The 17,853-nt window shown below is 38.2% G+C and overlaps 1 protein-coding gene across 2 annotated transcripts in view; it reads left to right on the top strand.

Annotated features, from left to right (window-relative positions):
* Window positions 1–17,853, top strand: part of Cog5 (component of oligomeric golgi complex 5) — a 244,496-nt gene that overhangs the window by 133,204 nt on the left and 93,439 nt on the right. For both annotated transcript variants that reach the window (XM_075948492.1, XM_075948493.1), the window contains exon 8: window positions 8,400–8,565. In XM_075948492.1, coding sequence (XP_075804607.1) covers window positions 8,400–8,565 — 166 coding nt within the window. The remainder of the gene's footprint in view (window positions 1–8,399; window positions 8,566–17,853) is intronic.

Below are 17,853 nucleotides of genomic sequence, written 5' to 3'. Positions count from 1 at the left end.
AACTGGTACAGGTTCCTTGTATAAAGACATTTATTTTAGCTGTTAGTCTAGGGATTCAAGGCCAACCTTGTCAGATCTGTTTGTTTAGGTCTGTGATGAAGGTGACATGTCACAGCAAGAGTACCTGTCACAGTGAGGGCTCACATCTCTAGCCATTAGGCAGAGAGGGGGAAAGGATGAGAAGGAAGTGGGAGAGAAGGGGAGAGTCAATACAGAGACTGGTACAGCCATGCCTTCAATGTCTCAGCAGTTCCCCTGTCCACCCCTGGGGGACCAAACCTTTGTATGTGGACCTATAGAGACCACTTTCTAAGCCACAGTCATTTTCATTGCACTTCTGTAGCTCAATCTGTCTACTCTTCCCTTTTTCTTATATTTAGTGTTTATTTGTGAAAACTAATTGATTCTTTAAATCTCTTCAAACAACATAGATTATAGTATTTAGAAAATCAATTTTTTTCTTTTTTTATTGCATAATTTTTTTAATTTTGCACTTAAAAGTCCGCAAAAAAAGATTTAATGGAGGAACATCCTGCAAAAACATGTTCCAAAAATATGTGTATCTTATAAAATATTAGGTTCTATTATGAGGTTTAAAATTAAAAAGTTTTAGTAATATTTCTTTTATGTGCATGGGTGCTTTTATATTAGGGGCGTAAATATTCAGGATTGAGACGTCATCCTGACAAATTTTTCCTGTTATGAATATAAAGTGTCCATCTCAATCTCTTCTGATTGATTTTAGTTTGAAGTCAGTTTTGTTAGAAATTAATATGGCCACACCTGCTTTTTTCTTAGAACCATTTGCTTGAAAGACCTTTTCCCAACCCTTTACTCTGAGTAGATGCCTGTCTATACCCTGCCAAGCTTTCGTTCACTATAAATGGAGAAATCAAGACATTCTAGGATAAGAACAAATTTAAACAATACATAGCCACGAATCCAGCCCTACAGAAAGTAATAGAAGGAAAACCGCAACCCAAGAAATCCAACATTGCCAACACTGCCTACAATAACTCAGGCATCTAGCGACCCTTCACTAGCACAACTCAAAGAAGGGAGACACACAAATTCTACTTCCAAAAGCAATAAGAATATCCGGCGTAAACAACCACTGGCCATTAATATCACTTAATATTAATGGTCTCAATTCACCTATAAAAAGGCACAGGCTAAGAGATTGGATACGAAAACAGGATCTAACATTCTGCTGTTTGCAAAAATTTTTTTCTTTTACTCAACCAGAAACTTAAAAATCACTGACGATGGAAAGTTAAAGTCTGCTGTCAGCCTTCTGCCTAACTCCTGGCCTCTGTGTTCTTTGATGTCGCACCTTTTCACCCTCTCTTGAGGAAGATGCTATGCATGCTTGGTTATTTATAATTCAAAAGACTACTGCCTAGTACTCCTACCCTGGGACTCTCCAGAAGTGAATATTCTTTGAGGGCTGGTAGTCAAAGACGGGTAAGAAGAGCTTGTTTGGCAGGCCACCCTAAGAAAGGCACAGTTCAGTTCCTGAGCCCTCCTGTGGTGGAGCCAACAAGGCCCTAGCAAAGAATTCTGGCGCCCACTGAGGGCCCTATGTAATAAGTAAAAAAGGCTGTATATGTAGAAAGTTAAGGCCTACAAGGCCAAAGGAGCTAACTTTGAGTCTGCCTGTAGCTGTCTGTGTGTAGCCAATAAGGAGCTACCAAGCAGTATTTCCTGGATGCTTAGCAACAACTGAATACTCATTAAGGTTATCTGTGACAAGACTCTGCATTTCGGGAACTTTTTATTTTCATCACTTCATGTACTATAGTTCCGGTCATAGAGTCAGTCTGTTATTGCTTTTCTTAAGTGTTCTGCTGCTGTAAAAATACCATGACCAGGAAAGCATTTAATTGGAGCTGGCTTGCAGTTTCAGAGGTTTAGTCCATTATCATCATGCGGGAAGCATGCAGGCAGACATGATGCTGGAGAAGGAGCTGAGAGTTCCACATCTGGATCAGCAGGCAGCAAGAAGAGAGGAATACTGAGTCTAGTATGAACATTTGAAACCCTATATCCCACCCCAGTGACACGCTTCTTCCAACAAGGCCACATCTAATGTCACTCCTGACCATTGAAATTGAAGAGCCTATGGGTGCTATTCTTACTCAAACCACCACACTGCTTTCTAAGTCTTCACTGAGGGCTCTTGTGGTCTTTTCCTTGTAAGCTCTATTGCTTTTTAAAATGTATCTACCACCATCTGAATAAATACTTTTCTTTTAGAGTCTGGCCAACACTTCTAATCAAATTCTTCACCAGTAAGATGTCAGCTGATAGACTGTGCCAGTCATCTGAATAACTGATAGAATAAATAAACAGATCGTATCTGGTCCAGGCTAGGTCAAGTAATTTTGGACTGAGAGCCTATTGACTGCGTTTTCTTCAAAAAGATCTTCAGCTAACCTTGGGAATCTTTTTCTATTATCTGTCTTTATCATTTTTAAGTTTTATGAAATTGAGACACAGGAACAAGCTTTCTCAGGGTTGCTCAATAGTTCTGATGGGTATCTTACTTATTTCAATAATTAACAATAGGATGATGAGAAAAATTCCTTGAAAGTAGGTATGATGCCTTATACCTGTAATCCTAGCACTCAGGAGGCTGAGGCAGGATGATTTCTGTGAATCCAAGGCTGGTCTAAGACACAGAGTGAGATCCTGTCTCAAAATTCCAAGGGGGTGGGAGAAATGCCTTAGGAATAGAAATAATTACTATTCTTAGACTTCTTAGAGGTCCGGTGATATGAGCAAGCAATCGGGGAGCCAGTACTTTTTATTAGTTCTGTATTCTGTTAGTCCAAGAAATATGTTCCTTCAAACTCTTTTAGCAATCTCATGAGGAGTGTAATAACAAACCAAATTGTAGCAATTTTCTTGTTCTTTCACTTATTCAGATGGTAATTCAGCATCTATCCATATAGTTCATGAGTTCAGTGTTAAGAGTATAGTAGTGAGCAAAACAAATACAGAACCTTCCCCTGGTATTCTTAAATACGAATTATTAAATACCGTAAAGTTTGATGAGTGATGGAATGATTTGCCCAGAGTCACATAGCTTATCTAGTGCAGAACTACGATTCCATCTCAAGGCCCACACTCTATCTGCCATAACATGTTCCCACTAGATCCAGGTAAAGGCAACTGATTTTATTATGGGTGTTCTGCTAGCATGCACATGTAATCCCAGCTACTCAAGAGGTGGAGGATTGACTGAGTTCAAGAGCTGAGGTTAGCTCTGACAACACAAGGATATTTGTGCCTCTACTTGTCACCCCCCCCCCCGTATATGTATAATTTATCCATTAAGTTGGTGTTGTTACTTCTGCATTATGCAGTCAAGGAAACTGTCTTAAAGAGGTCATGTAATTTGCCTTTAGTTTTGGATATTAATGTCAGAGCCTGATTTATTATGTCTTCCTTACTCTAGAGCCTGTGAAATAGGATTTAGGAAAGCTAATAATAGAATCAACAAAGTATAAAATTAGTTATTTGATAAGGTTAATAAATTTTATTGATAGACACCCCAAGAGCTATTGAGGGTCTGATAGCATCCAACAAATCTAGGATGTTAAAAAACATTAGGTTTAACTTTTCAGCAATAGATTTAAAAATTTAGGTAAACTCATCAAATTTTAGGAAGACAGCCTACAAAAATAAAGCTGGGAAGATTGGGTTTAAGTAGTTGTCCTTCTGTTACTAAGTTTGAATTTATCATAAACCTTCCCTCTGTGAAAACTACAAGAACAGATAGCTTCACAGTCCAGACTTCCAAAATCTAAAGAATAAATAAGCCGACATTATGTAAACCCTATGCAAGAACTGAGTAAGCGGAGTATGACCACTTTGCTCATGAAGCAGGATGATGGTGATGGCGCAGTAAGGACGTTACAAGGAAGAAAAGCTACTGGCTGCATCTCTCTTCCTTATAACTGTAAAACGCTGCACCTCGCAGTGCCAGCATGTGAGCAGGGAGATCAGAAACCGACCCCTGACTCTAAGATGTCTTTCCTTCTGATGTGCAGTGTGATTTTTTTTAAAATTTTATTTAATTAAATTCTTTTTCATTTCATATACCAAGCACAGTACCCCCTTCCTCCCTTCCTCCCACTCCCCACTGCAATCCCCCCCACCCTCCATCCACTCCTCAGTGTGAGGCCGCCCATGGGGGGTCTACAAAGTCTGTCAAATCAAGTTGAGGCAGGACCAAGCCCCTCCCCCCTGTATCAAGGCTGAGCAAAGTATCCCTCCATAGGGAATGGGCTGCAAAAAGCCAGTTCATACACTGGGGATAAATCCTGGTCCCACTGCCAAGGCCCCCTGGCAGTGGTCCCACAGATTTCCCAAGCCACAGAACCTTCACCCACATTCAGAGGGCCTAGTTTGATCCTATGCAGGTTCCCCAGCTATCAGTCCAGTGAGCTTCTGCTAGCTCTGGTCAGCTGTCTCTGTGGGTTTCCTCATCATGATCTTGACCCCTTTGCTCATATAATCCCTCCTCCTTCTCTTTATCTGGAGTTGGCCCAGTGCTTAGCTGTGGATCTCTGCATCTGCTTCAGTTAATGGATGAAGGTTCTATGATGACAGTTAGGGTACTCATCAATCTGATTATAGGGGAAGGCCAGTTCAGGCACCCTATCCACTATTGCTAGAAGTCTTAGCTGGGGTCTTGTGGATTCCTGGCTGTTTCCCTAGCACCAGATTTCCCCCTCTATCAAGATACCTCTTTCCTTGCTCTCCTTCTCTGTCCATCCCCCAACTCAACTATCCTGTTCCCTCATGTCCTCACTCCCCTCTACACCTTCTTCCCCCATGCTTGCAATTTACTCAGAAGATCTTATCTATTTCCCCTTCCTTGCATGTCTCTTATGCTCCCGCTTATTTCCAGACTTCTCTAGAGCCGTGGACTGTAAGCTGGTTATTCTTTGCTTTATGTCTAATATCCAATTATTAGTGAGTACATACAGTTGTTTGTCTTGCTGGGTCTGGGATACTTCACTCAAAATGGATTTTTCTAGTTCCATTCAACAGTGGATGGCTGTAATCAGTATAAATGTATGGAAGGTTTATTTTTATTTTTATTGGTTTTTCAAGGTAGTGTTTCTCAGTGTAGCCTTTGCTGTCCTGGAACTCATAGACCAGGCTGGCCTTGAACTCACTGAGATCCTCCTGCCCCTGCCTCCCGAGGCTGAGATTAAAGACATGAGCCACCATTGCCCAGCAGATATGGAACTTTTAATGAATAGGAAACATTTAAAAAAAACAGGTTGCCCAAACTGTTAACCATAGAGAATGCATTCAGATTAAGAATGTCTTTTTATTTAATGAAAGACTTCTTCACTAAGAATTTATTGCCCTTAAAAGAACGTGGCGGACAATGAGGGCTGAGGAGAAGCCAAAGACAATGGCACTGGATTTTGATCCTACTTCATGTTCTGGCTTTGTGGGAGCCTAGCCAGTATGGATGTTCACCTTCCTAGACCTGGATGGAGGGGGGAGGACCTTGGACTTTCCACAGGGCAGGGAACCCTGACTGCTCTTTGGACTGGAGAGGGAGGGGGAGAGGAGTGGGGGGAGGAAGAGAAGAGTGGGAGGAAGGGGAGTGAAATGGGAGGCTGGGAGGAGGCGGGAATTTCTTTTTTTTTCTTTCAATAAAAAAAAAACAAAAAACATTTCCAATGAAATAACAAAAAGATAAATAAAAATGAGCAAAAGGAAAAAAAGGAGAAAAGATTTCAATAAGAGAACATTTTACAACAGAAACAATTATCAGAGTGATTGCACGTAAATTATACAGTTTGTACAAATATGCAAATGACAATAAAACAACCAATTAGAACAATGGGCAATTAGGAATATATGTTTTATATGCACACCATAAAAGCCCAAATGCCTGCCAACTTCCCTAGCTATTATAGGAAAGACATTGACAATCATAGTGCTTACTGAAAGCAGTAATACATTAGAGGCACGGCTGTCACAGTTGTGGGTGAGCTAATGGAGTAACGGCAGTGTCTGCAGTGTCTTTGTGAAGTCTTCCTTATCTCTTAACACAGAACTTGCAAGTGCCTTATGACTCCACTGTGCTTTCACACAACAGAGGCACCTTTGCCTATTTATTCACCAAATGCTGCGTGTCTGAAGGTTTATCCCAGCGTTAATTATAATGCCTGGAATTGAAACGACTCAAGTGTGTGTCCAGAATAGAATGGACAGACATTTCTAAACAGCAATAAACGTAAATCAACTTCTGCTACATGAAACAACACAAAAGCATTCCACACATAAGACACTGAGCAAGGGAAGGCAAATACAAAATAATGTGTACTGTATAACTTCATTGACATCAAGGTGAAAAACAGAATTAATCTTATGAGAAAAGTTATAGTAGTGATAATATATGGAGAGATTCAGTTTGGGTAGCCATAGATGGTTCAGAAGTGCTAACAGTATTGGAGTTATGACCTAGCTTCATGTGAGTGTGAGATGTGATGTGTGTATACACGTGTATTGAGCGTGTACCTGTGTATGGATGCACTAGTGTGTAGTGATGTGTGTGATGTAGATGCCCAAAGGCTGATGTCAGGAAATTATTCTTCATGGTCTTGCACATTAATCATTCAGGCTGGATTTCTCAATCAAACTCAGAACTTACTGCTATATGTAGTCTTGCTGGCTCTATGCTTGCTCTGAGGATCACCTGTTTCCTTCCTGGGAAACTGGAATTACAGGTGGACCTCCATGCTCACTTAGATATCTAGGGATTCATACTTCAGCAATTACATAAGGCAATTATACTTGAAATGTTGTGTCATATCTTGATTAATTTGAAATAATACTCATTTGTTTCTTCTTGTTCCATCCAAAAAAAATCTCAAACCCATTTCCTGTTATTTTTAAGGCTTATTAAGATTTACCTCTGCTTCTACAGCCCCTCCCCCATATATGTGTGAACTCAGGAATGAAAATTCTCCATTAAAATTACTTTATTTATCATTCATCATGACTCAGTATCTGTTGACAGAGGTTTCTGTCCTGCCCAGTTTGGCAGCCATGAAGTCCCAAAGAAACACACAGAGGCTTACGTTAATTATAAACTGGTTGACCTATTAGCTCAGGCTTCTTATTAATTGATTCTTATATTTTACATTAACTCATAATTCTTGTCTGTGTTAGCCACATGGCTTGGTACCTTTTATCAGTGAGACATTCTCATCTTGCGTCCTCTGCATCTGAATGAGGAGTGCAAACAGAGCCTTTTCTCTTTCCAGAATTCTCCTATTCTGGTAGCCCCACCTATGCTTCCTGCCTGGCTACTGGCCAAATGACGTTTTCTTAAACCAATACAAGTGACAAATCTTTACAGGAGGCAAGACCATTGTCCCACAGCAAGTATCTGCAAGTTAAATAGTTTCATTAGCTTTTATTCCAAACTAAGTTAACAAATAATACTAAAAATTACTTCTGAAATCTATTGGCATTACTATATAATAATACACATACATGCATGCATCATGTACACACATGAGGAGGGGGTAAATGAAGAGATTAAACTTAGTAAGTCTTAAGAAATAGGAAATCTGTAGGTGTGAGTTTGTTAGTTCATTTTCGGCTGCCCACCCCTGAAATAATCACACAGTAACATATTATCTGCAATGCTGTTTGATCAATAGCTTAAGCGTCTTTCTGGCTAACTCTTATATCCTAAACTAACCCATCTTCATTAATCTCTGTCTCACCACGTGACTGTGGCTTACACGGTAAAGTTCCATCCAGCATCTGTCTCTGGTGGGCCACATGGCTTCTCCCTGACTCCACTGTTCTCTCTATATCTCTTTCATCCTGGCTTTACTCTGCTAAGCCATTGACCAAAAGCAGCTTCTTTATTAACCAATGGCAATAAAACATAATCACAGCAGATATTACTCCCACATCACCTCCCCCTTTCTCTTTGAATAAAAAGGAAGGTTTTAAATTTAACATAGTAAAATTGCATATAATAAAACAGTTATCAAGCAAGAATTATAGTTACAATATTTATATCTGCTTTATCTTTTATTATAACTAAGGAAAATTGTAACTATAACTGCAGCAGGAAATGGTTTTGAGCTTTATTATTTTCATATGGAGAAAAGCAAATGAATATTATTTCAAATTAAATGTTCTATCAAAAAGTTATGGCACAACCATACATGTATATAAATAAAACTTGTCCCAAATTGCGTTTGCTTCTGCCTTTTTTAACCTGTAAATACATTAGTAACTACTAAACTGCCAGTTAAAGTTTTTGGCCTTTTTCTTAAAATTTATATTGGTTTTTCTTATTTCTTATTTATATCTGTTTTCACCCCTTTTTATCTGTGTTTCAGAATCCAGCTCAGGTTGGAACAGCCCTTCAGGTTTTCCATAATCTCGGAACTTTGAAGGATACTGTTACCAATGTTGTGGATGGTTATTGTGCTTCTTTGGAAGACAGTATCAACAATGCATTGGATGTCAAAGTTTTGACTCAGCCTTCCCAGTCAGCTGTGAGAGGTATGGGGATGGTTTATATTTAGCCCCTTTATTTATAACCAAGAAGTTCTTTGAATAGTATGTCGAGCACTCATGTTTCAAAGCAATCTAATGACTCATTTTTAATAGAAAAATATGAGAGAAGAAATTACATTTCAGGACTTATTTATAAGTTTTGTTGTTAAGGGAGCTGCGGGCTGTGTTCCACCGCCCGTCTCCTGGCCACCGGCTAGCTTTATACCCGAAATAACAACACACAAACTGTATTCTTTTAAACACTGCCTGGCCCATTATATCTAGCCTCTTCTAGGCTAATTCTCACATATTAATTTAGCCCATTTCTAATAATCTGTGTAGCACCACTAGGTGCGCTTACCGGGAAAGATTCAGCATGTCTGACCTGGCGGCTTTCTTCATTGCCTCTGGCTCTGAGAGGAGCTGCATGATTTCTGTGCTCACTTCCTCTTCCTCCCAGCATTCTATCCTGTTTACTCCACCTATCTAAATTCTGCCCTATCAGATGGGCCAAGGCAGTTTCTTTATTAGCCAATGACCTTCCTCCATCATTTTGTGTATAATCAGTGAATTGAACTGGTCAGTTGGTATATTCAGAACCACTGGATAAAGATATCTAAGCTGTGGCATCATTTAGTTGGAAGGAAACAGATGAGAGAGAGAGAGAGAGAGAGAGAGAGAGAGAGAGAGAGAGAGAGAGAGAGAGAGAGAGAGAGAGGGAGAGAGCATGAGAGCGAGCAGATTGTATTTTTCTTCTTAAAGTTTTATCCTGACATATACTTTTTTTATTGGGAAGGAAAACATTTTTTTTTAAGATTTATTTATTTATTATGTATACAACATTCTGCCTCCATGTATGCCTACACACCAGAGGAGGGCGCCAGATCTCATTACAGATGGTTGTGAGCCACCATGTGGTTGTTGGGAATTGAACTCAGGACCTCTGGAAGAGCAGACGGTGCTCTAAACCACTGAGCCATCTCTCCAGCCCTGAAGGAAAACATTTTTAAGGTATACCCTTGCTACTTTAACTTTCTGGACTTTTCCTTGTAAGTTTCATACTGAAAAACAGTAATGGTTGAAGCAGTCAAAATGAATAAAACCCATGGGAGCAGGGTGGTGATGCCAGATGTAAAGAACACTGTTACTGAGTTGTAGACTGAAGACACATCCGTAACTGAGGCGCTGACCCCTCTCTGCAGAAGGCGGATGACCACCCGTTGTGTGTGTTTCATTCTTCCTGCACGTCCATCCGTTCTTCCATTTCTCACTGCCATGTGTTCTTCTCTTGCTAGTCTAGAAGAAAAGAGAGACAAACTTGCCTTTAAATTCCACTCCTCGTTGGTTTTGCTCAACTCTGACAGCTCGTCAGTTTTCCCTTCCTCCATGTTTTTCTTCATCACACAGTTGTCCTGTTGTATCATCTTTAACTTAAAATCAAATATCTCTTGGCTCCCTTTCATTGACTATGCTATTTTGCCAGTCTACAGAAAAGTTTTCCACATTATTATCTGTGCTCACTGTATCATTTCCCCCTGTACTTTTATTGAAGGCACTCGAAATCACAGAGTAGTCCTGAAATTAAACAAAAAGACCATGTATATTAATGATACTTCTAGTGCATAAGTAATACAAAAGAATTTCATTTTGACTGGGCAGTGGTGGCACACACCTCAGCCATATCTCAGAATGAGTTCCAGGACAACTAGAGCTCTGCACAGAAGCCCTGTCTCAAAAACAACAACAACAAGAGAACAAAAGCAAAATTTCATTTTTATACATAACCTTAAGTTAAAGTGAGTTCATAGCTCCTGAATCAATTACACTAAAAAAAAGAAATAAAAGAATCTTAAGTCTCAACTAGATTTTTAAAGGTTTGCTTCAGCCTCTGAATAGGTTCATATTCATAAGATCACCAAAGGAATTTGTTGAAAAAAAAATCACCAAAGGAACGTTTCCTCTCAAATTTTGCTAGCAATTATTTTCAGAAAGTTTGATATAATGTTTAAATTTCCAGGAGCTGTTTAATCTCATTCCCTATTGTGTTGTCAAGAACAGGAAAAAAATGAAAGCAATTTTTCGCATACTGTCAATCTTAATGTAAGCCTCTATTATAGAAGGAATAAAGGGGTTTTAAACTGCTTTTTTATGATCCATCGGGAAGTGGATATCATGATATAATGTAGAAATGGTAAGCACGAGTTCCTCATCTTTTTAAGGAAAAAGTATTATCTTTATTTTTAATATGAAATGGTTTTCATGTTAATTTTCTCATATGTATTGAGGTTATGTAGAGTTATTTTAAATACTCATTAAAGTAGTTGAGTATGGTGGAGAATCACAACATAAATTTTTGTACATAGTTTAAGGCAAAGGTTTTTATATATTAATTGTAAATTTTCTATAGATTTAATATCAAATAATGTATTTTTTAAATGTTACTTTGAATATATAAAGAACACAAGAAAACATAGTCTGACAGGTGTAAGATGGTATCTCAGAGTTGTTTTGATCTGCATTTCCCTGATGGCTAAGGATGTTGAGTAATTCCTTAAACGTCTGTTGAGAATTTTTTATTTAGCTCTGTACCCCATATTTTAATTGGATTGTTTTGTATTTTGATGTCTAGTTTCTTTTCTTTCTTTCTTTTTTTTTTTTTTTTTTTTTGTTTTGTTTTGTTTTTCGAAACAGGGTTTCTCTGTAGCTTTGGTGCCCTGATGTCTAGTTTCTTGAGTTCTTTGTATATTTTGGAAATCAGCTCTCTGTCAGAGGTGGGGTTGGTGAAGATATTTTTCCATTCTGTAGGCTGTCGTTCTGTCTTATTTACCATGTCCTTTGCCTTGCAGAAACTTTTCAGTTTCAGGACGTTCCATTTATTGATTGTTGCTCTCGTCTGTGCTACTGTAGTTATATCTAGGAAGTGGTCTCTTGTGCTTATAAGTTCAAGGCTACTTCCCACTTTCTCTTCTATCAGGTTCAATGTAAGTGGATTAATGTTGAGGACCTTGGTTCATCTGAACTTGACTTTTATGGTTCTATTTGCGGTCTTCTACATGTTGACATCCAGTTTTGCTAGCACCATTTGTTAAAGATGTTTTCCTTTTTCCATTGTGCCATTTTGGCTACTTTGTCAAGAATCAGGTGTTTATAGGTTTGTGGATTAATGTCAAGGTCTTTGATTGAAATCCATTGGTCCACATGTTTGTTTTTATAACAATACCAAGCTGTTTTTATTACTATAGCTCTGTAGTAGAACTTGAAGTCAGGGATGGTGATGCCTCTGGATGTTTTTTTATTGTTGAGGATTATTTTAGCTATTCTGAGTTTTTTTTTCTGTATGAAGTTGAGTATTGTTCTTTCAAGGTTTGTGAAGAATTTTGGGATTTTGATGGGGATTGCATTGAATCTGTAGATTCAATTGCTTTTGGTAAGATTTCCATTTTTATTATGTTGATCCTACCTATCCAAGAGCAAGAAGATATCTTTTCTGCTATCTTCTTTAATATCTTTCTTTCCAGACTTAACGTTCTTGTCAAGCAGGTTTTTCACTTGTTTGATTAGAGATACCCCAAGATATTTTATATTTGTGGCTATTGTAAGGGGTGATATTTCTCTGATACCTTTCTTTGCCCATTTACCATTTGTATATAGGAGGGCTGCTGAATTTTTTTTTTTGAGAAAGGTACATTTATTATGATGTTTAAGACCCAAGAATGTGACAGTTTATGCTAAGTATTGTTTTGGATATGTGCATGCACACTAAAAGCTTAAAATCAGGGGATAATAATTCTAAATTTTTGAGGCTTTTTGCTCTGGAGAAAGAGTAAAGGAGCCAAGACTAGAAAAGAAGAAATGGAATATTATTTTATTTTCTGTTATGTTTCCTAAACTTGTGGCTAGTATTCACATAATTATTCCATGTGCACTATTTTTATGCATCTGTTTTGTGTATGTGTATGTATGTGGGCACACACATGCTGCAGTCTGTGTGTATGTCAGAGAACAACTTAGGAGTAGATTGACTCTGTCCCTCTACCATGTGGTACTGGGGATCAATCAGGTCATCAGGCTGATGGCCAGAACATTAACCCACTGAGCCATTTTGTCAGTCCCCAGATGTTTTTTCATATGTTGAAGCATAGATCTGATTTTTATATTTTCTTCATTATATTTTAAATGATTTGATTCTTATCTCTGGTCTTTTTTATATGAATTTTTCATTCTGCATTTCTGCATTCATCTCTTCCTTCTATGGATTTCATCATACAATTGATTTTTCAAAAATGTTATATTGACACTGTTTTTGGAGTTCTCACATGGTTGATAGTATTTTTTGCCCTGTGTTTAAATACTTTGAACAGATATAAATTTTCATTTATACTTTCTTTCCCTTAGAATTTTGTAACTTTTTGCAGTTCAGTGTGTAATGTTTGTCTTCCTTACTGAACTAAGAAAATAATTGTGGTAGAAATTTAGGAGATAAATGTGAGCTAAAGAAATAATGTCACTGTATCACCTCAGAATGACTTCGTGCTCAATGTCAGCCTGCCCTGCCTCACTGATATTGATAGCATCCTTGTACATCTAAGGATTTAAAAACAGATAGGAAGAGACTCAGTTTTTGCCCTAAGTCACTTGTCTTCACATGGGAATGTCACGTGATTGGTAGGGAAAGAAGCAAAATATGTTGTATCTGTTTCTTTCCCGATAGGTAATTTGTTCTTTTGTGTGTGTGTAAGTGCATTGTATGAGTGTGTGTTTGTGGAGGGTGTAATACTCCAGTGCATGAGTGTGTAAGGGCACAGAAGGTTATCTCTTCACCTTACTGAACCTGAAGTTCACAGACCCTGAGGTTTTCTTGTCTTTCCATCTCAGCGCTAGCTCTCAGCACGTGCTGCCATGCCTGGCTTCCACATCAGTTCTGGGGACCTGAGTCAGGTGCTCGTGTTGGTTTTTTGCATGTTACCCTCTGTGCTATCTCAGTTGCCCGGTAATCAGTTTTCTGTGAATATCCTGATGACTTTTCCCTATTTTTACATTTAATAACTTTCAGACTACCTTGCAGATACTGTTTACCCATCATTTTTTGTTCATTTGATTTCAGTTCTAATTATTTTTGAGCTCCACTTGCTCTTTTTAGAATTTTATGCATGTTTGGTAAGTCAGATGTTTGTTTTCTATGTTAAGTATTTTTCTGTAGTTATTTGAATATCGTCATATTTTATTTCATTTTGTATAATTTCTTCTTGCCTGTTCCTTAGGTTTCACTGTGTTTCTACCTTTGTTCTTTAGGATTTGGGGTTTGTTTTTAGTGTCATCTCTATTTCTGGTGGGAGAGGATGTTTTCTATATTTGTTATTGTGACACAGTATGTAAGCAAAGCAGCTGAAGGAGAAAGGGCGTATTCTAGGTCAGTTTGGGGCATTTGGTTCTGTTGTTCCTGGACCACGGTGAGTTTGAAAACACCGTAGTGGGAAGCCCATGGGGTGTGGCAGAGCTGCTTACCATCTAGCAGTGTGGAGACAAGGAGAGGAAGGTGTAGCCACACCCCAGACCTTGCTTTGTCCAATTAGGCGTTACCTTCCTATAATTTCTTCCTCGCCCCCAGAGCCTATTAAAAGTTAACTGAGACAATGGAGTGATCTTCATAACCCATTTATAATTCATTTCCTCAGAACACTGCTTCACTGGGGGACCAAGCCTTTGGAGGAGACAGTTCAGATTCAACTACAGAACTGAGTGATCTTTCTTGTTTCTTTGGAAGTACGTTTATTAGCCATGTTTGTCATTGTTTTTCTCTCCTCTACCTTCAGCATCTGTGTTCTGATTATCTTGGAAGTATATGTTTCCAATTTGGGGCCATTCAAGAGCTTCCTGTCATCCTAGGAGAGCTGGTGGGTTTTGTTTGTTTGTGTGTTTTGGTTTGGTTTTGTTTTCTTTTTTGTGAAGTCTAGTATTCTCAGCTTCCCCCAACCCTTTTTCTCAAGAACTTTACTCCCAGTAGCTCCCCACACTTGAGAATCAGTTCTTACATAAGTATCACTTTATTGTGGTTTGTTTTTGACTTTTCTACTTTATCATACTGCAGTGTTGAACAGTTTGCCTCTTTCTTCACCCATCCATGCCTGTAGATCTTAGTTCTAACAAAAAGTCATTAGACAGTTTATACAGTTTCTTATTATTGATTTGATTTCAGGAGACTTTTAGCATTGAGTCTATTTCACCTTAATCTTTAAAATCAAAGACGATAACTAATAAATGAAAGTTACAGTTGACTCATATTTGCCATTAAGCCTAAACCCACTCCATTTTCTCTCTTGCACAAGCAGTGTTTTGTTTTAGCTGTTTCACTCACTACACTGTACTTGATTCTTCCGTCTGTAAATAGAATTAAATGCAGTTACAAACAGTGTATTTCAGGCAGGAGAGTTAGATTAGTGGGTAAAGTGTGTCTTACAAGCCTGATGATCTGATTAAAATCTCTGGAAGGTCTGTGAAGGTGGAAGGAAAGTGCCAGCCACAAAGATTTCCTTTCACTTCTACACATGCACACCATGGCATGCATGCATTTTATTCATGCACATCATACACAGTAACAACTTTTCAAAAATTAAATAATTCTTTGAAAATAATTTGAGAAAATGTCTCTCTTAGTTTGCTCACTAGGTTTTTTTTTGTTGTTGCTGTTTGTTTTGTTTTCTGACTTGACATACCTAGAGTCACCTGGTAAGAATTTCCTCCATCAGATTAGCTTCTGGAGGTGTCTGGTTCATTTTCTTTCTTTCTTTCTTTCTTTTTTTTTTTCCGAGACAGGGTTTCTCTGTGTTTTTGGAGCCTGTCCTGGAACTAGCTCTTGTAGACCAGGCTGGTCTCGAACTCACAGAGATCCGCCTGCCTCTGCCTCCCAAGTGCTGGGATTAAAGGTGTGCGCCACCACCGCCCGGCTGGTTCATTTTCTTGCTTAGTTGGTAAATGATGTAGGAGAATTCAGCTCATTGTGGGCCATAGTGGTTAGGGATGCATAATAAAGCAGGTTGAGCCATGGGGAGCAAGCCAGTAAGCAGCATTCCTCCATGGTATTCCCTTCTGTTGTTTCCTTGAGTCTCTGCCTTAGCTTCCCTCTGGGATGGTCTGTACCCTGTAAGCTATAATAAACCATTTCTTCTCCAAGTTGCTTTTGGTCATGGTTTTATCCCATCAATAGAGAGGCAGACTAGAACAGTCAGCCAGAATAAATGCTTGGAAATTCACTTTACTCTGCTTCTCTAGACTTTGCTAAAGTTCTCGGATTCTTGATATCTTCCCCATGAACTCAATAAAAAGCATCACTACTCCACAGCCTAACTATTCTCATAGAAAGCCTAGTTCTCAAGTTCTATATCACCAAGGAGATGTGAACTATGTAACTCCATATGGACTTCCTAAGTCAAAATTCAGGCAAGAGTTCACCATTCAATCATTTACCTGCTATGTTAGAGTTTTGTCACTTGACTAATGTCTGAAAAAAGAGAAAAAAAAAACAGTTTTACAAGCCCTTATGTTGACTCATATTTTCAGAGGTTTTGTTCCATGCTCAGATGGTTCGTTGCTGTGCACCTTAGGTGAGGCTGGGCATCATGGTAGAGCAAAGCATCTTACCTCCTGGCTGCTAGGAAGTAGGGAGGAATGACAGCAAGGAGCCAGAGCAAAAATAATCCATTCAAAAACATGCTCCCAGTGACCCATTTCCTCTGGCTCCCCATTGTATGCTCAGAGTTTTTAGACCATTCATGGACAAGATTATTGATTAGGTTAGATCTCTCATGAGCTAATCATCTCTAGAAGCACCCCTCCAGGTATGTTCAGAGATGTGCTTTACTAATCTCTACCTCTTTTTTAGTTAAGTTGACAGTGGAGACTAATCCTCAAACCTACCTGTCAGCTCATTCTGAGGATCCTTAAGTTTGAGGACCATTGTCCTGCCTAGAGCATTCTGTCTTTTTATCATCTCTCCATCATCTCTAAAATTTCCAGTTCCTTTGTATCTTCCATTCAATCACCTCTTCCAGCATCCCTTATGTATTTTCTGTAGTCATTGGAAATACTCTGAATTGGAACCAAATCCTAACAGTCATTAAAGAGGAAGCACGCCTCTTTGGTGTGCACTGTCAAGATTCACTAAGCAGGGAATCTCTTATCTGTTTCACAGTTGTTCTTAAAATTGACTTTAAAGCAGTTTCCCACTAATGGCTCATTTGTCAGTTATCTGTCTCTTCTTCCTTTTAATTTATCAATGGTATTTGGTTTGAGTGCTTCATAATCAAGTTGAAGGGTTTATCTGATTCCTTATTTTTTTTAGGTAAGTTATTTGCCTACTTTTTGTTTGTTCTTAATCTTGCTGGCTTTCAAAAGAAGAGAATATCATCAACTAGAAATCATCCATAAGTATTTTTTATTTCAGGAACTCTTAATTTCTTTTATTACTTTAATAAACCCAAATTCATGACAGTTTATTGTGTGTCTTGAGTCTGTTAAATCTAATCAATAAAAGCACCCATTTATTTCAAATATTCTTTCCCTCCCTTTATGCTGGTATTCTCTTTAGTCAGTTGGTTATTTCGATCATGGTTATATCTGCAGTACAATGTATTTAGCTTGTGACCATAAAAACCCTTAGGCACCATTTGTTGGTTATCTTTTTATTTCCTTAACAATGTATCGTGAGAAAAAAAAATTGAAAAGAAGGAGGAAATATTACCGTAAGAGAACTGCAGGTTTAGAGGTGGCATAGAGTTTAGGAACATTTTGCATAATAGATAACTGGTTTTACATTGTATTTTATATTCTAATAATGAATCCTGGTTTTTATCAGTGAGTTTGGTTTGATTGGTTGGTTTTGGGAAGGGTGGTTGTAGAAATAAAAACTTGAATGCTTATAATTTTTAGATACTAGATATGCTTATAATATAAACATGATAATATACTCACTTAAGGTCACAGAACCCATTCCATTATTATGGATCATTTTCACTCTGCGCTGGTAAATCCGTTTGTGAATTACCTTTAAGTCCATTGCATTGTTTGCCATTACTCTGTTTATAATGAGAACATTAGTTGCTGCTTTTGAAAATATACCTGAACTAGATGCAGGCCTGTTACATCCAAACTGCACACACAGAAAACCTGTTGCTGTGATAATTTCCTTGAAGTTCTTTGTGCTCATAGCATATATTCTACTAAAGTAAGTCTTCTGTGATTTTAAATTATTTGAATTAACTGTTTTCCCCATGGTTTTTTTGTTAATTTGATACACAG

This window comes from Microtus pennsylvanicus, chromosome 14 (genome assembly GCF_037038515.1).
Source record: "Microtus pennsylvanicus isolate mMicPen1 chromosome 14, mMicPen1.hap1, whole genome shotgun sequence".
NCBI classification, from domain to species: Eukaryota; Metazoa; Chordata; class Mammalia; order Rodentia; family Cricetidae; genus Microtus; species Microtus pennsylvanicus.
The sequence above is the reverse complement of the archived record's forward strand: the minus strand, read 5'-3'. Positions and strand labels throughout refer to the sequence as shown.